Source organism: Rhamphochromis longiceps, linkage group LG2 (assembly GCF_057381845.1).
Source record: "Rhamphochromis longiceps isolate RC_006_pf linkage group LG2, R_longiceps_female_GT1.1, whole genome shotgun sequence".
Classification (NCBI taxonomy): Eukaryota; Metazoa; Chordata; class Actinopteri; order Cichliformes; family Cichlidae; genus Rhamphochromis; species Rhamphochromis longiceps.
In genome coordinates this window covers 37,083,049-37,108,528 of record NC_140558.1, presented here as the reverse complement: position 1 = coordinate 37,108,528, position 25,480 = coordinate 37,083,049, and the positions used below count along the sequence as shown (strand labels likewise).

At 40.1% G+C, this 25,480-nt stretch overlaps 2 protein-coding genes across 3 annotated transcripts; one reads left to right on the top strand and one right to left on the bottom strand.

Annotated features, from left to right (window-relative positions):
• The first annotated feature begins 5,393 nt into the window (after window positions 1-5,393).
• Window positions 5,394-19,640, top strand: scyl1 (SCY1-like, kinase-like 1). The gene is made up of 18 exons (XM_085426791.1): window positions 5,394-5,577; window positions 6,893-7,033; window positions 9,216-9,338; window positions 9,422-9,648; window positions 9,732-9,822; window positions 10,909-11,064; window positions 11,279-11,437; window positions 11,608-11,715; window positions 13,453-13,566; window positions 13,673-13,828; window positions 13,938-14,126; window positions 15,076-15,151; window positions 15,351-15,560; window positions 16,353-16,501; window positions 16,607-16,681; window positions 17,011-17,322; window positions 17,755-17,833; window positions 18,262-19,640. The coding sequence occupies exons 1-18, from the start codon at window positions 5,470-5,472 to the stop codon at window positions 18,384-18,386; spliced, it is 2,598 nt and encodes an 865-aa protein (XP_085282917.1). The 5' UTR covers window positions 5,394-5,469; the 3' UTR covers window positions 18,387-19,640.
• Window positions 19,641-21,265: 1,625 nt separating this feature from the next.
• LOC146677819 (phospholipase A and acyltransferase 3-like) lies at window positions 21,266-24,722 on the bottom strand. Of its 2 annotated transcripts, none has more exons than XM_085426779.1 (5): window positions 24,588-24,722; window positions 24,067-24,139; window positions 23,793-23,901; window positions 23,300-23,568; window positions 21,266-22,013 (listed from the first exon to the last, which is right to left on the bottom strand). In XM_085426779.1, the coding sequence occupies exons 2-5, from the start codon at window positions 24,079-24,081 to the stop codon at window positions 21,894-21,896; spliced, it is 513 nt and encodes a 170-aa protein (XP_085282905.1). In that variant the 5' UTR covers window positions 24,082-24,139; window positions 24,588-24,722; the 3' UTR covers window positions 21,266-21,893. The 2 variants fall into 2 exon arrangements, with proteins under 2 accessions (XP_085282905.1, XP_085282910.1); XM_085426784.1 differs by lacking the exon at window positions 24,588-24,722 and adding an exon at window positions 24,269-24,439.
• Between the last annotated feature and the right edge of the window lie 758 nt (window positions 24,723-25,480).

The following is a 25,480-nucleotide window of genomic DNA, read 5'->3' as shown; positions in this document are numbered from 1 at the left end:
CACTGACTCAATTAGTTTTCCTCTCACTTTTATTTGGAATATGTTGTAAATGGGCTTCCATGAATTTATTTTTTTGGGAGGGGTGGGTTGTGGGGCGTTAATCCGTCTCTTCCTAGACTTCACAGCTCCACATTGCCCAGTGCACATGGCTTGAATAGGAAACATCCAGGCGCAAGCAACAAGATTCAACTGGACACTTAACAACGCAAGATAGCAACCTCAAAAGTAGTCTTCTGATGTAGTGAAGCTCCTTTCCCCCAGGGAGAGTGCGGTAATACTTCTCCTTACTAGAAGTCATTGTAATTCTGTACAGGCTTTACGTTGCTTTGTGGGTTGGGAGGGGGCTGTGTATTTTTTTTGACTCTTACAGATTAACTTTTAAGGCCCATCCTTCAAAAAGCTACGTCCAAGTCCATGCCTACAGTTAAGGAAGGAGTCCCTCATACTCAGGCCTGTGGTATTTTAAATGTTTCTTATGGCAAATGGCTTCAATCTTTTGTGAATTGTATTTGTAGTCTTAAAGTTGGGCTTGTTAAAGCAGTTGCTGTAATCCCAGTAGTGTCTTGTAGTTTTCTACAATGTTACTTTAATGCCAGTGTTGTAGTTTTCTACCATATTGTATTAGGGCAGGGGTGTTGTGGGGAGAGGCTTTTCTTTGCATTTTTTCAGTGTGCTGTGTCCTGTGTGCTTTCAATACCCAAGACCATCAGGAACTCCTAACTCATTGTATGTACAAGTTTCCTTGCGCATCGAGCATCACATAAGGTGGCTAAATGTGATCATTTACTTTAACATTCATTATTTGGCTAATTGCCTTCATTGCAATTCCTTTGCAATTAGTTACTTTGCTTTGTATCGCCAATACAATGAGTGAACTATCTGTAAAGGATTTTCTTACTGCATAATAAATGCATAGCTTGTTGTGATTGAATACAGTTTTGGTATGCATTTGTTCTTTTTGGGGGGGCTTGTGTGGGGGAGCTTTTCTTGTGCTTTTTCAGGTATGACTAAAGCTTGGAGCTTTGTAGAGCACGGATGTGACCTGGGCTCGAATGACTTCTATTTCAAAGTGGAAAGTGAAGGCAGATAAGTTGAATCCATCAAATATTGATGTCGAAAAACAGAAAATTCTCAGCCCTATAGGGGTCACTTATCTTGACTGGACTTGCGTGTCCTCATTCTTGAAATGAAAGCAACTTGCTATACTTGACAGTAGAAATAGCACTGCTGTGCTTTCTTAACAAGTCACTTGTGATAACGGGAAGATTTGATGGACCTTCATTGATTCTGACATTATCTGCAGTAAAGCATTTGGGTAAGGATAACAATAGTCAGTTCTACGATACTGTGGGGAGGGGTATAGGGGTGTTTCTTTTCTGCCTCTTTGCTCTTACAGAACAATCCAAAGGAAGAAAGCAGTGTACCTAGGAGAACACAAGAATCACGCTGCGCTTTGAACTCCACCAACATGCAGTTTGAACAAAAGGAGTCAGGTTTTTGATGTTTACATATATTAGAGCATTTAGCCCTCAGCTGCTTGCCCTTGTGCAACTGTGCAAGTGGCAGGTTGGTCACCTTAGCAATCGCGCAACTGTGCGAAGTTTCAAAATTTAAGCAGCTGAGGAAAGCTGCGCATGGTGCAGCTTAATTTGGTCTGAAATGCAGCGCAAATGTGCTGCCTTAGTTTCTATTGTGTTGTGGTTGGGCGTATCCCTACACTTCTCTTCACAGAACTCACAGTGCAAGACTGGTTCAAGCACGAGTCAAGTCCTAACCCGGAGCATGTAGTAAGCTGTTGGCTTTACTTGTCAAAACTTCTGCAATGTTGTAGTTGACAAAATGACATCTTGGAACTGGCTTTATGTTAACCTCAAATCATCAGTAACAATGCTTTACTAGCTTATTCCTCTTTGGCCTTGGGGCCCTATTGCTTTGCATCTTACAACCATAAGATGAGTAGAACCCAAATCTTTTGAGTATTGTGTGGTGGGTGTGTTGTGTAGATCACTCTTTGTTTCAGATCATTCTCGTCTGTCCACTCCGATCTCGCCTGCCTCTGAATGCAAAGCCATCTGTGGAAGCTGTCAGCGATATGAGTGTGGCCCCTGAATGAAGTACCAATCCCCTGTGCGCTTGAGCTTAAATCTGAACCCCTGACGTCCTTCGCAGAAGCCCCCGCTCTCTGTGTTTGTGTGCCTTTTTCTTTCCCTTTGGTTTCTCAGGTCAAATTACCCCAAATTCTTAATTTTTCATCTGGGATGGCCTAACCTGTGATGGAACACTGAGAATCCAGTCACATTAAGATCAAGAGCTGCAAGCTTGTTTTCGCTAATACTGCATCACTTCAGTCTCGTGGGTGCTAAGTTAAGTAATTTCGGTTCCCTTGATTTTTCTTTAACATACCATGGCTTTAATGTGTAACTCAACATGTTGCATGCACATCAGCTATGCATAACATTTTATTTGTAAAACAATGTTCATAAAGTCGTTGTCAAACATTGCAGTAGTATTATGGTTAGGAGGGTCTGGGGGGGGGGCAAACACTCTTCTTTCTCCCTTTTTCAGATTTCTCATTCAGCTTAACTTGCTACTGAACCAGAGAACTTAAAGGTCTGCAGGGAGTCATTGGATCACTTGGTACTGCCAGCCTCTAGGGTTCATTTAATACATTGAAGAGCTGAGCATCAGAGGAAGAATAGCTGTGGTAAATGCTGCATCAGCTGTGGTAAACTACAACAATGTTGATAAATTCAATCTCCCATCATATTGGATGAGTCTTGGTACAAGTGTGGGGTTTGGGTGGGGGGGGGGCTTAAATTGTCTGTCTTTTTTTTCCCATTGCAGCCATAAAATTGGCAAGAAAGCCTTCACTGTCAGTTGACCCGCGACTCGTGCTGAATTGCAGAGGGGAAAATCGCTTTGACAAGGGATTCTGGTATCGTGGTCTTATTATGGCTAAACGGATTTCGTGGAATAATACACCAATACAGTGTCGCTGTGGGGAATTTTGGGGATTGGGGAAACCAGACGTCTCTCTGTTCTAGTTTCAGCCTCGTGACCAAGAGAATCCCCGTGGTGACAGCATAATTAGCATCCAGGTGTCGGGTTTTCTTTTCCTGGAAGAACAAACTGTTTTGTTCTTCCAGGTTTTGCTTTTGCCCTAACTAGCAAAAACAAAAAGCAAAAGACTCCGGTGATGGCACTCCTGACTCTGTCGGGACGGGGTTCAATTCCCTGCGGTGTCTTGCTTTTTTAAAATAAGCTTTGTGGGGCTGAAAGTATATTTAATAACACTTCAACTTTAAAATGGCTTCCATAAAAGGACAATGTCTGGGTGGGGAAAATATTTGTATGGAAATGATCAATAAAACTTTAAAACAATGTCTCTGTTTTTGTCTCTGTTCTATCGATAATTACATCAATATTCTGTAAATGACTTGATGAGGTGGGCATAATGCATAAAGATTACTTGACATTGTATTCCGGCTGTCCTGTGATGATTAGCAACAGCTTTATAAACCTCATTTTGCAGTCTGTGTCCTGGACACGACCCTTCTTGAGGTCCATGTCACATGATAACAAATGGAAGAGGTGAGGTCAGGAAAGAAGACCTGAGGGGAGCAGGCATCCAACAAAAGTCATCCTTGCTCTGGATCCTCTTTAGTACAGCAGCATAAAACAGTCCAGCTATTGCTGTATGTTTTGATCTCAGCTCTTCTATGAGATAACTATGCAGAGTATCATGAACAATAACAGCTAGCTCTAAAGTAGCATTTTGCTATACATGTATGTTATTTTTGGGGGAGGATGGGAGGGGGGGTTGTGGTGTTTTGTTTTTTTAATGACACTGAAGAGCAGGATGTCTGATCAAGCTTAAAAGAACATGAATAAGGAAAACTTATTTGTAGACTTCAGCTATATGTTTTGTTGTGGGAAGTGTCACAACCTCATCAGGCAAATGGCAATAAAGGAAAGCGATGTCAAACCTTAAACAGTTTATTTAATTAGTTGGATATGTGGGAATGTTTCATACAATGCGCAAACAAAGAAGTTCATATTGTATTCTTGGGTATTGTATTACTTGTGGCCTGTGACAAAACCAGTAGATTCAATGTTTCTTTCATTGAATCTACCAAAAGTAACAGTTTGAGAGATATAAAATATTATTTTTGCATTAACAAGGTATTATTTTAGGTTGCATCAGTTTACCCTTCCTGTTAAAAAGGTGTTTTTCCTTCCCACCATTGTTCGTAGCGGGACATCTGAAGTTTATATATATTGTAGAGTCTCTACATTACGATATAACGTGTATTGAAGTGACTGTTTTTGTGAATTGGTTCGTATACATAAAATGTAGTTTAAGAAAAACAACTCACAATGGTGTGAATTGTGTGTATCTTTAAAATATTTTTGTAAAATGGACAAGTGGAGGACAAAAGAAGTAATCTCAAGCATAGAAACTATCCACATTAGATGAAGACTAAAGTCAAATTCTTAAGAAATAGGAAAAAAAAAATCCAGCAAAGTCCTAAAATTGGACTCTAGAGATCATCAGACCCTTCAGATGATTCATTCACCGTTTGATGAAGTCTCATCAACAGTGAGCACAGTGAGGGTCTACAGCCATCTGTAAAACACGGTGGAGGCGGCATACTGTACCTTGTTTGGAGAGAAATATAAGGAAACGAAGAGTGGCCCAAGACTTTTTGCACATTAATAATGTATTTGATCTATTTGTTCTGTTTTTAACAGATGAAGTTTATGGTCCTAGTCCTGTCTGAGCTGAAAAAGGTTCACTACGTTTACTTGCTCTCTTCACATTTACATTGCATCTAATAAAAAACAACACAAATTATCTTATAAAAATATATCAGAGACATATGCTGAGTAAGGATGTCAGCTTTGACTTTAGATTTTTTTTCATACTTATAAGATCTTAAAAGTCCAACTGACTTAGCAGTAGATGGCTCTGATTCTGACCAAGGAAATCAGCTTGGCATGGTCAATAACTTCCTTTAAGGCATGTCTAAGAACACATATTTTTATGGAAAAATTAACTTTATTGCCCTTCATATTTTTTAAGGATTTAATTAGTTTGATTGCCTTTGTGAAGCACGTTTTAATCTGTAATAGAGAAGTATTCATCGGAATTTATATTTTGCTACACATATTGCAACCGTTTTTTGGACAGGTGACGTTTTTTTAATCGACATTATTTTATTACTACCCAAAGTTCAGTTTGAGGCTTTAATTTGGTGAGAGAACGAGTGAGGGGAATTTATATATAATAAATTAAGTCTTTTATATATTTTTTTTTTCTCAAAAACCTGAGTAAGCTTAACTTCTTGTGGAACTAATAGGCCGAAAAGTCGTTTCTGCGGAGGCATTTAACATCCGTGCCAGTCGCTAGCTAGCACTGTGTAGTTCACCTGTCGCTGTGTGTTTGATGAAGTGCGGAGCTAAGGGGAGATGTGGTCCTTTTTCGCTAGGGATCCCGTGAAAGACTTTGCGTATGAACTTCTTCCAGACAGCCAGGAAAAGTCCGGAATATGGACTCTACACCGGGGAAAGCGAAAGGTAAAAGCGGCATCCCGCTGCTGCTGATGCACTAGCAGTCAGCGTTAGCTCGATCGGTTGTGGGGCCTGCCAATAAGCTGACAAGTCAGCTTTAGAGCTTGATTTAGCCTTCAGATTAAATGTCAGCTCTGTTAGCGTTTTTCGGGTGTTTTTCATTCATTCATTCATTCGTTCAGTCAGTCAGTCAGTCTTGGTAGTCTTTTTTTTTCTTTTGCTTGGTCTGTCTGTCTGATAATTGTCGCTGACTAGCCTAGCTCAGGGTTTTTGTTTACCCCCAGAGGCAGACACGTATTTCTCGCCACGTCACCCGTTTTAGCCGAGTAACGGCTCTTATTTGAGCTGTTTTAAAGTTAATGCTTTATTTCAGGAATGAAAGATTCCGTCTTAACTGCAGACAGCACTGCATACAACCCACTGCTTCATTATTATCACCGAGAAGCGGAAAGCTATAATCTCAGTGTCATCATCTTCACCGCGGGCAGCCGAGCCCAAACTTCCTACTTTCGTCATCCTCAGTCACATTAAATGTCTTTTCAAAATTCTGTATACAGTATTGACAGTTACTTCTTACTGGTAATATTTTCTGCACGATGGCTACATTTATATCTATATTTAATACAGCACGGATGTAAGGCCACGATACTGTTCACATCAGTCCGATGAAATGGGAGTGTTGGTGTAAGTCAAGCTAGTACATAATTTACCCTAATTTCTGGAATTTTGATTGTAGGGTGAATGTAGATTTTTTTCCTATTATAATTGCTTAAATATAGCTATGATAATATTACCTGTAAATTTATAACACCAGTGAAATATTACAATGGAAGGAAAATGGGAGTAGTCTGTTTGAAGAGGATAGCTTCACTTCAGATTAATTTAGTTTTATTTGTATAGCACCAAATGACAACAACAGTGGCCTCAAGGGCTTTACACTGTAAGGTAAAGACCCTATGATATTAGAGAAAAAACCCAGCAGTCAGATGATCCCCTGTGTGCTGTACTTGGCTGTAGTGTGAAGTAAGAAATGTCCAGCAGAACCAGGCTAAGGGTGGGGCAGCAATCTGCCATGATCAGTTAAAGTTGAAGAAAAAGAGAAGAGAATGGATAAAGTAGAGTATAGAGAGAACAGGGCAAAACAGAAAATACTGGAGAGACACAAAATTAAATGGCATGCAAGTAGTAATGTCTGTTAGTAACATGCATACTCAAGTTGGAGTAAAATTTTAGACTTGGACTACAACCACAAAATATTGGCTTAATTAAGAGCAATGGAGTAATTATAACTGGCTGCTCTTACTCCAATCTTTCTCCTCAGACCACTGGAGAGCCAGTGTCTGTGTTTGTATACGAGGTGGCTCAGGGCACAGAGCAGCAGACCCAGCTCGCCAAGGCTGCCTTCAAGCGTATGAAGACCCTGCGTCACCCTAACATCCTGGCCTATGTTGATGGGTTGGAGGTATGTATTTTATTGTGACTTAAATTTAACAGAAACCACTTTGCTTTAAACACACTTTTCTTTATATTTAGAGCTGAGATTCCATGTTTTGCTGTAATTGTCATATAATTAGTTGTGTCTCATTTCTGTCATCTGCTCTTCTCTGCATATTAAACATTAAGACAGAGGTGAGTGGGAATAGGTTCCTGTAGGTTTATAGTAGTTATAGTGAGTGAAGTAGCAGACAATTACACAGCTTTCTCTTTGGTTTTTAATGAGAGTGTAATTGACACACTATTCACTATTAGCTCAACTAAGGATATGATTTTACCCTTTCATCTGGAGAATCTATCCAAGGAATATGACCAGCAAACCATACAGCATTAGCTAATCATTTATTTAACCAGGGCAGGGCTCGCAAAATTTCTAAATCCCTGGTAGCCCTTCGGCACTCTTCAGTTTTTGGTAGCCCAAAATAAATTTAAGTAGCCCAAATTTAACAAAAAAAAAAAAAAAAAAAAAAGCAATTTTTTTTTTAATGTTTTGTTTCCGTTACAATATTATACTTTAATGTATAATATTGTAACGGAAACAAAATTAATCAAAAAATTGTTAAAATACAAATCACAACAACTGTATAAAAATTACAATCATCAACTCAAATACTTGGTTCTCATTGAACAGAAATTTCTATGAACTTGTAAGAACTGTGTAGGACATGAATCAGTCTGTGTCAGATCCTGAATCTGAAATTTCCACTGGAGTCACAGGTAAGAGGCAAGTGGAACCAAGATTCTAGGACATTTGCTATTTGAAGTTTGCAAAGACTGCTAAATTTTGCCAATGGTAGTTCACTCTTTGCAACATAGTACGCTGTTTTAAACAGCTTTTTCAGGACTTCTTCTTGTGCTTGGTTTATTTTTAGTATGTTTTTTTGCAATTGCTGTTTGTTCTGGGAAAGATACTGCAGACTGAGCAATAATGCATTTCTTGCATTTCTCATAGGTTCTAATGGGGTCTTTCTTAAAATCACTGGTCCCAGTAACAAAGGCGCTTGTTGACTCAGAAATTGAATGAAACTCACAACACACCTGGCAGAACATCATGTTATTTAGCTCGTCATATTCCAGCCACAGAAATTCTTTTGTCCATGAAACCAAAAAAGCTGCACTTTTTTTTTTTTTTTTTTTTTTTTTTTTTTTTTTGCTTCATAGTCTGATTTTTCATAACTTTTCCATTTTGTGATCGGCTTTTCTTTGGCTGCCCCTTCTTCACCCTGACCTGTCTTATTTGGCTGAGCAGAACTAAAATACCGGCTTAAATCCTGCTGCTTTTACACACACACCTGCATAACGGTCAGCGATTCTCTGCGCGATCAACCTCTCACATGTTTAAGCTTGCTGCGGGAGATTTCACTTGTCATGTCTGAATAGTAAGCTAATGAGTGATAAGACGATGCCAGAGGAATTGGTGCGCAATTAATCGTCACTCACCAATCAGTGCTGCCGCTCTCTACACACCGTTCGCGTGATTGCAAAGTGAAAGCAAAAAACAAGAGCAAATTCTAACGCGATTTCAATATGTCACATATTGACAGTGGCTCATTGATGCTACATTTTCAAAAGAATGCAAAAGCACTGACATATATTTTCCTATGATAGCCCGACGGGCAGGGCTGAGATAGATTTTGGTAGCCCGACTAGAAAAATCGCTAGCCCTGGGATGTCGGGCTAGCGATTTTGCAAGCCCTGCAAGGAGTCTCTTGAGAGAAAACATCTTTCACAAAGACACCTGGCAATGAAAGTACACAATGGCAAGGTTGGAAAATGATACAATCAAGCAGAGGAAAAACAGTCAGTAGATAAAAATAGAGCATGTTGAAGAACTGGTGCATAATCAAATATCCAGCAAAGCAATGGTAATCGCTTTTTCTTCTAAAATATCTGTGATCTGAACTCTCCAATATTCAGTAAATTTAGTATTAATTTATAGCATGTTTTTAATAGAGATCTGATGGGAAAATGCTGTGATGTATAAATGTGCTGTGCATATGATAGATAAATGCAAAAACTGTTGTGGAGAAGCTGTTTTCCTATGTCAAGTTACTGTTTAATGCAGTGACATAGAATAGTTTTGAAGTATAGTTTTGCTTTAATTTTTTTCCTTTCTTAGTTGATTGATGAGCTTGGTGTGGTTGTTACAGACAGAGAAGAGCCTCTACCTGGTTACTGAGCAGGTTACACCCCTGGCAGCCCATCTGAAGGCACGGGCAGAGAAGGGTGGTGTTGGGGAACTGGAGATCTCATGGGGACTCCATCAGATAGTGGTAAGGACAGGAGAGTTGAGCTGTTTGTGGCATCTGTCCTCTATTAGTCGTCTCTCACCGTCTCTTCCTCTGTTTGCTTACAGAAAGCTCTGAGTTTTCTCATCAATGACTGCCATCTGCTCCATAACAACCTGGGCATATGGGCTGTTTTTGTGGATCGAGCTGGAGAGTGGAAGCTAGGAGCCCTCGACCATGTGGCCCCTGAGCAGGGAGACCCAAGTGGGGTCTCGCTCCCTGCACCAAAGGCAGTTTACCCAGACATGGAGAAATATGACCCACCAGAGATGTCTAACAGCAGTGGAGAGAAATGGTGAGTGTGACATTTAGAGAAAAACTACCTGATGCGCTTTGGCTGCACCCTTTTGCACTGACCTGTGTGTATTTTTGTTACAGGGCAGGAGAGGTGTGGCGACTAGGTTGCCTGATTTGGGAGGTGTTCAACGGGCCGCTGCCACGTACTTCTTCCCTCCGTTCCCTGGGAAAGGTTTGTGTCTTCAATTGCTGTTTATCCAAACACCTTATGATTAAATATTGTCCTTGCTCCTTGGAGTGCATGCTCTTATTTAAGAAAAATGCAGCTTTTAGGAATATTTAGATTATGATGGTTGTTGTTTAAAGGAAATTACATGATTCTGCTTATGTAAAGAATCAGCAACAATAGACTGAACATATAGTGGGATAGCAGGGCCCTTAAATAATACATATGTCATGGTTAAGATCAACTGGAGAGAAACCCAAGAATCTGATGATCTAATATGAACCCGCGTTTGGTGCCACCAGGGAGAAAAAACTGTGAAAACAGGACGAAAGATAAACCACAGGAAAGAGGAAACAAAAGTTAATGGCTTGCAAACATGACTGGAGTGGAGAAGTGCTCAGTGCATCATGGGAAGCTCTCTAACAGTCTGAGCCTATAGCGGCATAAATAAGCGATAGTTCCGGGTCACCTGATCCAACCCTAATTTTAAGATTTTTCAAGAATCCTAAAGTAGAGAGCATGTTCTATGAGAGAGTGGCCTGATAATAATAATAATAATAATAATAATAATAATAATAATAATAATAATAATAATAATGGATACTTTATTGATCCCCATGGGGAAATTACTTGTTTTTCTCTGCATTTGACCCATTCACTCAGTGAAGCAGTGGGCAGCCCACTAAGCAGGCGCCCGGGGAGCAGTGTGTAGGGACGGTACCTTGCTCAGGGGTACCTCAGGGTAGCCGTTAAGTGGATTCGAACCGCCGACCTTCCGATCATGGGGCGACCACTTTACCTACTGAGCTATCCCTGCCCTGATAGCTGAAGGCTCTGCATCCTGTGTGCTTTGAGTGCTCTGTCAGAATAGTGTGTTAATGAGGTCTTTAAAATATGAAGGGGCCTGCGAGGAGAAGCTCTTATGAAGGAAATGTGATCTCTCGTTGCGAGCTTTAGTCTTAGTGCTGTTGCTTCATAGGCTCACTGACAGCTGAAGATATATTTTTTTATTTTTTTTTGTCATATGAGAAAAAAAAAAAGGTATAAGTCAAGTTTATTGTTTTTTTTTTTTCTTTCTTTCTGTTCCCACAGATCCCCAAGGTTCTGGTTCCCCATTACTGTGAGCTGGTTGGAGCCAACCCCCGGACTCGGCCAAACCCTGCCCGGTTTCTCCAGAACTGTAGAGCCCCAGGGGGATTCCTGAGTAGCAGCTTTGTGGAGAGCAACCTTTTCCTGGAAGAGATTCAGGTCTTACACAGACTTTTGTTTGTGTTACAACTACAATAAAAACATTCTAGTCAAGTCACAGCATGAAGTATTAAAACAGAGGTTGATATTAATCAAAATCCCAAACAGATTGATGGCATTTGGCTAAACAAGTTTAATCTGGACACCATGCCTCGCTTTAGTCCAATCATCTATTGCAGAAATTAGATGATCTCTTTAAAACGATCCTTTCTAGATCAAGGAGCCAGCCGAGAAGCAGCAGTTCTTCCAGGATCTGAGTGACAATCTCGATTCTTTCCCTGAAGACTTCTGTAAGCACAAAGTCCTGCCTCAGCTGCTCACCGCTTTTGAGTTTGGCAATGCAGGCGCTGTCGTCCTCACACCACTCTTTAAGGTAAATCCCAACTCCCGAGGCGACTTTAGACCCTAATTAGAAACAGACAGTGAAGCAGACAATAATCATCAGTAAAATCATTCTCGAGACAAGTTGAAAAATGACATGATTGTAGCTATATCTGTGCACTTCTTTTTCTTCCATCTCTCTCTCTTCCTCTGTTTTTCTAGGTGGGAAAATTTCTGTCAGCAGAAGAGTACCAGCAGAAAATCATCCCTGTCATTGTGAAAATGTTCTCCTCCACAGACCGAGCTATGAGGATACGACTTCTGCAGCAGGTGTGGAATATTCTTTTGGTTTCCTTGCAGAGGTAATTATGTGTAAGATTTTAAAAACAAGTTCTGCACAAAACAGTTTTGTTCTTTTTAAATATTGACTAGTTTCAGAGATTTTTCAGTGATTAGGGTGAATATTGCCGAGATGGTGTTCTTATTTATTTTACGTTTTTAATATAGAGTTCATATTTAATTTTATGGTATGTTATTTCTAGCATGGAAAGAGAAACATTGGTTAAAAGAACAGTAAAACATAACAAACAGTTGTTTAATCACATGCCTGTCCAGCTGTTTTTATCTCTGTATTAAATAGAGATGGACCGATCCGATATTACGTATCGGTATCGGTCCGATACTGACCTAAATTACTGGATCGGATATCGGAGAAAAATAAAAAGTGTAATCCGATCCATTAAATATCACGAAAGCACCTCACAAAACTTGCAACACGCCGTAACTCACCTCAGAACGTTAGCACTCGGAGCAGTATGCATCACGTGATAGAGCGGCTGTGGCATGCGGGACCTGTCGGTGGTCTGGATAGCATTTGGAGCTTCGCTAGCAACCCGGCATTTCATCTCCGACAAAGTTATCCCGAGAGAAGTAAAGCAAGTGTGTAAGTCCATCTCTGAATGTAAAGCATTCCTGCGTTAAGCTTAACAAGCGACTGCCTCTTCTTGCTGCTACTTCAATCATGAAACTGCTTAACGATCAGCTGATCGGCTTTTCTGTCGCGAGTCCATCTCTCGTGTTTGTTTTTGGCCCACTTTGCACCAGAAAGAGGAAACCAGCGGCTGAACAACAGCAGCACGTTTAAGCTTGATAAGCTGTTGTTAGAATTTATTTAATATTACTTTCTACTCGAGGATCTTTTTCTACGTAGCTGACGCTGGTAACTGTGCAGGGGCGGATCTAGCAAAGTTTAGCCAGGGGGGCCGATAGGGCATTAACAGGGAAAAGAGGGCACAAAGACATACTTTTCTTTCTTATTCTCATTTAAAATGTCTAGCTTTTAATAAATAATTATCTGACACCCAAAGTTTTAATTTGATGTAAAATGAATAGAAGTCCATTACTGTATATAGTGACTATTAAGTCTAATATATATATACCCTAGTAAGCTATAGTACTTTTTCCTTTGGGAAGGTACCATCTGTGCAGTCTGCAATTTTGTTGAAGAAAGATGTTGAATCTATTTAATATTTCTTGAAAAAGAATTGATTTCTGTGCATTTTTTTTCACACTGCATCAAATTAAGGTTGATTACGTCGATTAAGCATCATGAGGTGGAGCGTGAGGGGTGGTTCCCTATTTTTTATTTATTTATTTTTGTTGTTGCTGGGAGTTGGAACCCTATTAGTTAGGTTGCTTAATATTTACGCTAAGTACTCTTTAAAATACCAGAATAGGGAGGATGGTGTAGGTTTAAGTTTATTAGATTGATCAGTATTGCTGAACTATGAAACTTTTTTTTTTTTGCATACAGGTATAACAGAATAGCTTTAGTGTAGTTGTTGTTTTAAACTTGAGTATGAACTTATACAAAATGCAGCAAGATATTTAAAAAAACAGTTTTGTTGATTTAAAAGACACTATATCTGATTCATATCGGTATCGGCAGATATCCAAATTTATGATATCGGTATCGGACATAAAAAAGTGGTATCGTGCCATCTCTAGTATTAAAGAATAAAACCATTTATCTTTTACTCACCCTAACTCTGTCTCTGTCTTTCTCAGATGGAGCAGTTCATTCAGTATTTGAATGAGGCTGCAGTGAATTCCCAGATTTTCCCTCATGTTGTTCACGGCTTCACAGACACAAACCCTGCTATCAGGGAACAGACTGTGAAGGTAGTTTTCACAATTAAACACAAGCACAATATAACAGGCGTTATCTCATACATATAGTACATGACAGATAGCATCCTAAATATGCTCTCTTCCCCCTCCCCCCCAGTCTATGCTGCTGCTGGCTCCGAAGCTAAATGAGACCAACCTGAACCAGGAACTGATGCGTCACTTTGCCCGGCTCCAGGCTAGAGACGAACAAGGCCCAATCCGATGCAACACCACCGTCTGCCTGGGAAAAATCGCCTCCTACCTCAACGCTGGGGTAAGGCAGACCTGCATCACTGTGTAAAACTTAAAAAACAAACAAACAAAAAAACAGAAAGACTGAGATCAGTGCTCAGTAAAGAATTTAATTGTCTCGCTGTTCACAGACTCGACAGCGCGTTCTGATTTCTGCCTTCTCTCGAGCCACAAAGGACCCGTTCCCTGCGTCGCGCTCTGCTGGCGTGCTGGGCTTTGCGGCTACACACAACTACTACAGTGTAACGGAGATTGCTGCCCGTATCCTGCCCACCCTGTGTGCTGTTACTGTTGACCCCGATAAGAGCGTCAGGGATCAGGTAGGGCTGGGTGATGTGAGGAAAATCGAATATCACAATATATAGATAGAGCTATAGATAGATGTGTATATATATGATTGCAGTATGTTCAAATAACCTTCAAAAACAAATGTTGTTTTTGGCCATATGTTGCCTACAATTGCACTGGTATACTCATTCAAATCAACCATTCAGTATTTTTTTTTTCTATACTTTGAATACAAAAAACCAGAATGAACTGAAATGTATTATTTTAACAATTTCTTTTTAACAAACATCAGTTGCACACGGAGGCTTTTCACAAATGGCTAATCATAGCAACAAAAAAGCAAGAATCAAGCAGGAATTCAAAATAAGACAAAATAAAACAAATGAATTTAAAAAGGTGCTCTTTTGTGCTTACAAGATAAAAAATGTGATGACCTGAAATTACAGAAACAAAAGTCTAGATAATGACTATAAAAACTCAGCGAGTCAGGTATTCGACTGCTGGAGATATGTGGTTTCATGGTTTCTCACAGCTTGTACTCTTGCGTTGGTTTGTAGTGTTCCTTAGTTTTACCTGTAACTATGCCAAGAATGTTTTAAATTTATTTGTAGTCTTTTTGATCCTCGATCTTACAGCTGTTTTGAAGACTTGCATGCAAACCAGCGGTTGATGCTGTGTACCAGCAGTGGTGGTGGAGTTATCAATCTTGCAGCATTTAACTAAAAATAAAATGTGCAAGAACATTTCAGTTAAATGACATTAAATTAAAAATAGACTTTAGAAAAAAATAACATTAGTTGAAACAATATTGTGCACAAAGCTAAAATACAAATATGGTTTTACGGTTTTAGATTTTGTTAATTCAGTCACATTTGTCAAACGACTAGTGCAAGAAGGGACTATTTGCTGAAACTGGGATGTCTACATGTCTTGGTGCTTGTTCTGAACCTCTAATTTTGCCTGTCTCTTTCTCCGTGTCAGGCATTCAAAGCCATAAAGAGTTTCCTTTCCAAACTAGAGACTGTGTCAGAAGACCCCAGCAAGCTAGCTGAGATCGGTATGTAACTATAAACTGCACTGGAAATCTTCCCTCAAACTAGAAACTCCATGCTGTGTAGTTGTTTCTTTACCATGAATAGAGTTTGAGAAAAAGAAACAAATAATCCTGTAACTATCTCAGATGGCTTTAATCAAATTAATAGACACATTTTATATGAAAACTTAAACGTAACAACTCTGTTTTGTGTATCCTGCAGAAAAGGACGTAGCATCGTCTGCTCAGCCTGCAGGTGCCTCGTCCAGTTGGGCTGGCTGGGCTGTGACAGGCATGAGCTCGCTCACTTCTAAGCTGATCCGCAATGCTCCAGGGACGGAGGGGGGTACAGGCACTGAGGGAGGCGGACCTGCCGCTAATGCCACCAGCCCCACTACTCCCCCTAGTGCCAGTGATGGAACAGCCGCAACAGGTGAGGTGGAACCACAGCACCCTGCCTTTTTAAAAAAAAAAAAAAAAAGATTTACATACACTAACATGCATATTTAATCTAAATAGAATCATCTAAAGAATCTCAACACTGGAATAAGTGTATGTGTCTATAATAGTGGGACTGCTGGTGCTGGGAGGTGTCAGCTTCCTTTTACAACACAAAGCCTTCATCTGTCAATACAGATCTAAGACTTTATTGACTGACCAACGCGTTTCAGCTTGTGACCTTCAGATGACCCTGATGAGGCCACAAGCCAAAATGCCTTGGTCAGTCAATAAAGTTGTTCCTCTTCCCTTTAGGTGTTGCTGGAGTCCCTGCATTGTGCTTTGATAGATCTGTAACTTCAGGCAAGTCAGTGGATCTCACAGAATAGAATAGAATTCATTGCACAAGTACAAGGCAACAAAATGATGTTTGCGTCCATCCAGAAGTGCTTTAGCAAAAATATAGATATATTACAGAATATAGATCTATTATAAATGTGTTACAATGTACACGGTACTATGTTATCAATTTACTATAGCTATAAGTATGTACAGGCTATAACTGTGAGTGAGTGTACAAGCTATATGCAGGCTATGAACATGTATACTTATGGTTATAAATATGAAAAGCTATAGCAGATCCCCGCTTAGCAGTTTAAAACCTGTGTGTAGCAGCAGAATAACGGCCTCTGTATCCCAGTTACTATTCTTTAATTTATTAAGTGTTCCCACACAAATCAGTGCCTTGAATCAGTGTCTCACATTAAAACGTTTCTTTCAATCTCAGGTTCTCAAGACAAAAATCAACAAGCCTCCCTGACTCACCACGGTGCCTCTAGTCGTGCCAACCAATCACAGACTCTTGAAGTAAGAGACAACAATGATGAGCCTGTAGGAGACCGCTGGGATGAGGAGGAGGACTGGGGAAGTTTGGAGGTAGGGAGAAAATAGTTAGGATATGTATTGTGCATAAATGGAAGATTATGGTCTCACATAATTATAATTTGAAATCACATAAATTGACTGCACGTTTCCTCAAAGGAGCCAGAGAAAGCTCAGACTGAGCCCGATGACTGGAACACCGACTGGTCAGGAATGAGTTCATCCAAAAAGAAGGTCAGACGGAAGATGCTAAGCAATGCAGTTATTTGACAGTCATTCCTTTTGTGCTCATTCTACTTCCTCTAATGCTGTGAGCACTGCTGATATTGTTAGATTACTGTGAGTCATATTAAACTATTAATCCTCCTAGTATAGTGTGCTGACTTGAAAGGTTCCCATTTACCTGTAATATATACTTGTATATGTTATTGAAAACAAATGTTTAAAAAAAAATTCTCCACTGTAAAAACAAAAAAATAATTGGTCACATCTGGGGGGTGTATGTAGATGTGGAAAAATCAGCTGCAGTTGGACTCATTTCAGTTTTCTTCGCTGTGACGCAGGCGAGCCGCTCATCCACCTCCATGGTGGTGAAAAAACAGAGCTCCGACTGGAGCTCAGGCTGGGACGCCGATGACAGCTGGTCCAACGAGAAAGAAGGTCAGGGTCAGAGCTCTGCAGGCGAGGAAGGCTGGGGGAACGACTGGGGGGAGGAGGAGACCGACACAAGCTCGGCCAATAAAACGCTGCCCCTGCCCGAAGGTGTGCGGTTAGCCAGCGAGTACAACTGGGACAGCACGACAAAGGGCGCCAGTCAAAATGATCTGTTCGCCAGCGTGTCCCAGAGAAACACAGCCGGCATGTCTGCTGCCACGGTGAGAGCGCAGTGAGCCAAAAATACAGAAGTTGGTTTTCAGATTTGAGAGAAAAAAACAACGGAGTGTTAAATGCACTTTTGATTATAGCTTGAAAGTCTTACATGTGTATTAGAGGGAACACCAAACTTTATCCGATTTCATTGAAATGGCATTTTAACAGAGCACACCATAAAGCTGCAGTCACATGATCAGCCCTCAGCATCACGGTGGGCTTTTTTCTTCTTCTTTTTTACCTTCAAAATAAAATCGCTTTTGTTTAAGAAAAGGGCATTAACAGATCTATCGATTGAGATCAAGATCACTAAATATTATATTATTTATTTATTTTTAAAGAATTAAATTAGATTTTTTTTTCTTCAGTAATTGTACATTGGCTTGATTAGGTTTGAATAACAGAGAATTATGTTTGTGTTGTTTTCTCAACGATAGTCTGGAGATGGCTGGGGCGCAGAGCCAACAGGAGACTGGGGAGCTGAGGAGAGCTGGGAGTCGGTAGATGGAAGCCAGGGTAAGTCCAACAACGAGGTTACCTTAATCAGAAATGAGAACCTGGATTGGCCTGATTGTAGAGACTCCACTCAGTTCGTACCTCCTTTCAGTCGGGCATTTTTAGCGTTTCCTGTGAGGCTTCTAAAAATATAGACCTGCAGTAATAAATCACAGAGCTGCCCCTTTATTTTTAGCTTATTCAGTAAAGGACCAGTGAAAAATCCATCATATGTCTGTTCACAATTCATAAGAATGACACCTCCTAGATCATTAGTCTGATTTTAGTGAAATTTGCTCACAATGATCAGCTGATAGGTCTTTAGTCAAACTGCTCTCAGAGCCAAGGTCACATTTTTTTGTTTTACAGGCAGTAGCATGTGAATTGTGATCGATCATGTGCCTCCTGAGCTACGATGTCATTGACATTCTGGTTTTATTTTCACTTAGGTCTCAGCAAGGCAGAGCTGTCCAAAAAGAAACGCGAGGAGAGGAGGAAGGAACTGGAGGCGAAACGGGCGGAACGAAAAGCTGCTAAAGGTCCTCTCAAACTGGGCGCGCGCAAGCTGGACTGATGAGGACCTAACAGAGTGGCACAAAGCAGCAGATCTAGGTTCCACATTCCACAAGTTAAGGACCAGAAAGAAGTGGCAGCATTAAAGAAAACTGACAGTCGCTAAAATGGAGAAGGCAGAGGAGAACCTTTCCTCTGGACGACTTTTAGTTTGGGGATTTTCTGTCTTTGTTCCTCTAAAAAAAAAAAAACTGACACAGATAAAAGATGGAGACGGAGAGGAAATCTGGAGAGCAGCACCCCCTGCAGCAGAGGCCTGAGCAGGTTTCAGACGATGTCCCCCTCATTATTTTTTATTCATGACTCCCACAGTTGCTCTTGTAAACTATATGTACATAACTGGTGCATCCTGTCTTAAAAAAATGACTTTTTTAGAAGAAAAAAACCCACAAATATATATATATATACGTAATAGAATTTTTCTTCACACATGTATTGTTGTGCTGAATGTTTTTCAGTACATGTGAACACACACACACACACACACACACTGTGGTTTCGAATGTTTTAATTCAGTTACAGACTAAGAATAAGTTCATGCATGCACTGTGTATTGTGTGGCCTAACAAAAGGCTTCATGGCAAGAAATTAAAAACGTGCTGAATTTACTTTGCACATGCAACACTGTATTTTACAGAAGTGACCCGACAGGTAACACAGGTGACTGCTTAGAGATCTTTAAATGATAAACATGCACTTTGGAGGAGCTGGGACATAGAAAGATGCAAATCCGGTGGTTTTAGGGCAAAATCAGGTGAGTTTGTAGCCTTGTGGTGGAGGCTATGTGAAATCGTCTATAGTGCTTATGATCACCTTTTGGAATCACTTGTTTACCACCAAGTCATTTTAGGCAATATATGGTTTGGTATAGGTGAAGGAGAACCTTTTTATACTTTTGATTTTATTATTTGTGCCTTTAATTAATTGACGGGATCAATAACTCCACATTTAAACTGACACTTGAGAAGCGGACCTGGAACGCATTAAAGCGTACAGCGTGAGCCTGTGTGGCCTGTCTGGGTCAGATATGGTATTTCTAGGTTTGGTCTTTCGAGCTAGACGTTTTATGGATGAGCCAGTTGACACAATCCGAACCCATCACCACTGGATCTAAAATCTGGGTTTTGGTTGTTCGGGTCCAGTTATGAAGAGGACTACGCTGCATTAGTCGAAAGAAATCCGGATGTTTTACTAAGAAAACAAATCATGTAGCATGTGAGCTATTCTGACGTATTAAATAAAGTTTCTTCTTCTATGCTTGTCTTCCTGTGTTTGAAGGTTAGTGAGTATGTTTGTATCTGTAATCTGAGTTCTGATAACACCTGCTGCTTTCTTTGTTAGCTCGTATAAAAGGGTCATTTCATATGAAATGAGTGAAACCTGAGAAAGGTTACCACCTGACTCCCACAGAATCACCTGATTTTTTTATTTTTATTTTTATTTTTTTTAAGCATACAATAACTTCAGTATGCAAAATTTTACTTTCCTGCCCTTGATGTATAAAGACTTTAGCACAGAATTTAATAATTTAATGTGTTATTTCCAATGGTTTTCTAACCCCCAGTAAATTCACAGCTGTAGGAGATAGCTGTGTGACATTTGTTATAAACAAGCTTCAAAACCTAAAGCCAACATCTTCAGAACAGTTTTTTTTTTCTCTTGGCAGTAACTCGATCGCTAATCATTAAAGGCCTCCCACGGTAAGATAGAGGGATCGTGTGTATTAAAAGAACGACTAGATAGATGTTTAACACTACTGCATGATGTGAAAACACTGATTGCTGGACTATGTTGTCACTGGTGGGGATGGTGTTGCATATAAATATGATGTATATCAGTTTCAGTAGTTTAGTAACTGTGACATAGAGTAGCAGAAGCAAGCACTGTTACCCTGCATGTTTTATTTGTTTTCTGAAAATTTATGTGATAAAAGATAAAAAGATGGATTTTGATGAAAACTTTGAAGGGTCATATCACTATTTTTAATAGAGGTTAAACTGCATCTAGCCCTGTTCACAAGTGCTGGGGGGAAAGTGCTATAGTTTAAAAATCAGCTGATTCTGATGGGGCCAGGTGGGAGTCTGTTACAGATTTCATGTGGAGTGACATCCCTGTCACAGGTAAATTTTTAGTTAAACTAGACTGCAGAGCAAGACCTAAATAATTGTGAGAGACATCTGTTAGATCAAAATAGGGAGGCCAGATGCCAACAAGTTTAAATGTGGGGCAAAAGCTGCACTTCTGTGAGATAGTGGGGCACGTGGACGATGCTGACAGGTTCAGTTACTGTGTACAGGCCCAATATATTGTATCTCCACTTCTTTTGCTTAGGAAATGCTGCAGGTTTATGAGAAAGTTTGTGTATTCTTAAAGTCTTTATGTAGAGCTGCTGCTCTCACTGGTTTATCCATAGATGGCAAAGCTTTTTTGAGTCACAATCAACAATAACACACACACACACACACACACACACACACACACACACGTCACTCCCCACCATATTTTCCTCTCTGTGCAAAACTGAAAAATAGCACAAAAAAAAGTGTCTCTTTCTCAGAAAATACCTCTGCTTCATTTTCTTCGTGGTCTTTTCCACTATATTCAAAATTTGCAGAGCTTGTAAGTGTCCCTGAAAGGTAAGATGTTAGTCAGTCAAGAACTAGTACAGATGTGGGAATTACAAATGCTGTGCAGTGATGTTTATCCTAGACATAGATCATAGACTTTTCCTTTGTGAAAGCTTCATTTGGTTTCAGGGATGAACAGAATTGGAAGTGCAAGAATGGTGCAGGGTGCCTTTGCAAAGACTTTAATGTAATAGGCTGTATTTAAGGGTCCAATGACAAGAATGCTATATCACACACACATTCCAGGCTATCATTGAGTCAAACAATTCATTTATTTAAAACTTGTTCAAACAGTGAAACATCAGAGGAACAGTGTAACACGATATATCTGTGAACTGTAGAAACATGTTGATCATGTAAGGTTTTTTGCTCTTTTTTTAAGAAATCCTACATAACCTAGCATAGAGACTCATTAGCTTAATATTGAGTATTCACTTATAGCACTTCCTATTTTCTCTCCCGATGTTTGATTATACCCATTTACTTTAAAACCATTTGTGAGTTTATAAAGTTATCATATATTATATAATCATAAATACCCTCCAACCGTCATCCCTCATGAGTCATTTCATTGATATGAAAACCACATATTTCATCTTCTGAGGAAAAACTGTCAAACTTGTGCTGTATGTACAAATTTTAAACAACCCCAAAAATACAAACTAGCCAACCTTACATCATTTCCCCCCCCAAAAAACAAAACAAAAAGCAACATGAAGGACAGATAGGGGTGAAGCCGATCCCAATTTCCTGCTAAATCACACATAACTGCATGCAAGTTTGGCAGTGTTATTTATCTGCGACTGATTATGGCAGGCGCCAGTTAGGCTTTGCTGGTGATCTGCTAATCCAGACCCAAAACAAAAGAGGACGAAGGTTCATCACTGCGTTTCCTTGTTTTCGTTTTTGCTTCCTCCCAACCATCGTGCCAGCGCTAAAACACCCACACCCGCAGCCGCAGCCAAGCCTGCATACATGGCGACCTCTCCTGCCTTACACACCTGCAAGGAAAACATACATCATTGCAGCTAACGTGATTTATTTTTTTTGTTGAAATTTATAAAGTAGCAAAAAAAATTTAAATCCCCAACACTGCCCAACTTTTAAAAAAAAAAATAACGATTTGAACTTTTAAAAGATTTTGGGCGGATTGGGTTTCAGTGAAAACATCTTCTAATTAAAAGATCATGACATTTATTTGTTCTTAGTGTCTGAAAGAAGCATTCCTGAAACAACACATCAGTGTTTATACTTAATGTACAAAGTTTGGAATAGGAGAAATCAAGTGGATGCAGAACTTGATTCAGTAAGAGCAGCTGACGCTCCTACTGAGCTTCACCTGCACTGGGAGCAGTTTAGAGTTTCACTTTCACTGCCTGTTAAGTTTCATTTTGACTCAGAGCCTTGTTCAGAAAAGGTAATGGGTGGACTTCAATGCACTTTAAGCAAATTCAACTAATCTTTGAAGGCTTTGTCTGTTTAGTTTCCAGGATCAGATACAATTTCACAATTTACACGTTTACTCACTGATGCTTAGATTTAAATATTAACTAAAGGTTGTAAAATCAGCGTACACAGACCTGCCCTGCCATGTCCCAGGCCCCAAAAGTTTCCTCTTATCACTGTATGCAGCACGTTGACTCCACTGATATCATTCCGCCCTTTAAAAGCCCTTCCCACTGTTACCTCACTCTTTAGTTTCTTACATAATCCTTTACCTTGTTAAATATGTGGTGACATTTTGATGTTTCGGTGTTGTATGAAGCTGGAAAGCCTCTTGTACCCTGCTTTGAATCCCTAACAGACAAATAAATTAACTGATATTTAATTACAGCTAATTGCAACTGATTGAGCCATTCATCATTTAGAAGATGGCAAACCTCCAGAGCAAACAGGAGGGGTGGAGCAAGCAATGTTTGGTATGAGAGATAATTTCCCAGCTGGTGTCACAGAAGAATGAAAGGATTCAAAGTTATAGCTATGAATGAATCTTTAATCCCCATGTTTGTTTTAACCCTGGAGAACCCATGGGGTCAAATTTGACCCCATGGTTTCCCTAGTAAACCAGTGGGGTTGGCTCTGACCCCATGGGTTCTCCATGGTTAAGAAATGAACTATTTCTTCTGTAAATTTGTTCTGGCTTTTTCTGCTATTTTTTCCTTCTTCACTGAAGATTTCTATTGTTTGAAACTTACACCGCCCAGCCTCCGCCACCGCCTGTGTGTCAGTGCTTTGTCTCACTTCGTGTTTTTATAGTGACACAAAGGATTGACGTGGTTGGGCCTACCTGCCGGGACTCCGCCTTGCCGTAGCGCAGCTCATTGACAAAATGCTCGCAGTTTCTCCTGACGACGCAGTACGGCAGCACCTGGCCCACCAGCCTGCGGGCCTCCCTCACAATGACACCAGGCGAGTGCGGCTCGTACTTCTTGTCCAGACTGTTGCTGATTTTCCACTCGTCAGTTCCCACCACGTCCCACAGCCCATCTTTCTTCACCAATGCCTTCTCAGTTATGACAGACATCACGCTGCTGGAGCCGGCATCCGGGACCTCAGCTGGGGACAAAACCCACTCAGTTTACATGCTGAATATTGCAAGAGTTTGTGTTTTGAGTTGGCTGTACCCCAACAAATAATTTACATTGTGTTCTGTCCTGAAAACCCACATCACAGAATCTGCATGTGGCCTCTCAGATAAGCTGCCTTTTGTTTTCAGTGATGGGGTTTGGGGGAAGGAGTCCAGACAGTGTGTGTGTATATGTGTGTGTGGAGGGACTCACAGGGTGGTGCCAAGTGAACAACGAAGCCATCGCCAATGTACACAGCCCAGTGCTGGTAAGAGCCACGAAAGATCTCGATTAAATCCCCAGGCTCTGGCTTTTCGTCATACTTGGATTAGAAGAGAGGGGAAAAATGTTTGAATTTCCAAAAGAGTGTGTTTCTCAATAATTGCAGCACATTTGACCCGATCACGCTGACTCGCTTTAAATAGAAATCAGCTTGATGTAATAAACAGCTCTGAGGCTATAAATGCCATCACATTCTTTTACTAACCAGTGTTGGGGCCATGTCAGCCTGTCTTTGGTCTGCGAACTTCCGATTTGTTGGACTTCCTGACGACTTTCAGCTGTAGGGATTAAAGATAAATAAATAAATAAAAGTACACATCAGATTTAAGCACACCACGTGATACATAATGAAAGTAAAAGACCGATAAATCTAATAACACTTTAACTATCTGTATGTTTTTGCACACCAAACCGGGCTAGATCCTTCCTGAGCTGAACAGCGCCCCTCTTAAAAACAGCTGCAGGATTGTTGATGTTCCTAATAAACTGGCACATTTGCATAACCTCTTTCGTGGAAATAAACGCCAAAGAAGCGAATGTTAGAGAAAAGCTCGCACTTTTAGAGACTTATATATCAAAATAAGTCACAAAGAGTGTTTAAAAATCGCACACGAAGAAGATTAGCCAGAATTGGTCCGTGTTTGCATCACCCAAAAGCCGTGAGGTAACACCATCATTCACGCGACCCTCAGCTGTGGGAGGTCTTTGATCGGGTTAATTCCTTACCTGCAGCGACCAGACTCTTCTTCTCCTTCTTCTGTTCTTATTGCGGTTGTCAAAACGATCTCGAACCCTTTCGTTTTGAAATGAGAGACGTCGCCGACGCAAACATCAAAAGCTCACTCGCGAGCGATCAGCTGATTCGTGCGCGTGCTCAGTGCCCTTCAAAATAAACGCGTGGCAGTATTTTATTTGTCTTTTTTAAGCGTCAGGTGATTTTTAAGATGACTTTTAAGATGACTGATTGTTTAAGCAAGGTGCAAGAATATTACAAGAAAACGCGTGAATATTTAATGATGTGATAAAATTAAGTGTGAAGGAATCAAGAGTCTGCTTTTGTTTCAGCTACAAATACCTACACTTTTTATTTTCTTTCTTTCATAAATGTGTGATTTTATCATGGGTAAATTTCATTTAAAATATTTAATTTATGTATAATTTATTCGCATTTATTTTGTTATTATTTATTTTTGTTAATATTATTTTTATTTTACCTTTTTTGGTCCGGCAGGTGCTTGACTTTAAAGTCTAATTTCAACAAATAACGACATTTTCTTTCTCTTAAATCGCCGGTTTATTATCCGCCACCCCCTCTCTTTCTTCTTTCCGTGATCAGTTATGATGGCCACGCGCAGAAAAACACGCAACTCAACCTTTAGAACCCCCAACACTTTCGGTTTAAATATAACTGAGAACTAAATCTTCACGAGGATTTTTTTATTGCGTGACGACGTGACGACGTATGCTTGTTTGCTTCAGTAGGAAGTCAAAAATTGCTGGAGTTTATATTTGTACAGTTTAAATGTGGGGTGTCAAACAAGGGGATAGATCCGGCCCTTCTAAAGGTCCAGCCTGGCCCACTGGATGTCTTTACAATAAGCTTGGAGTTCTTGATGTGC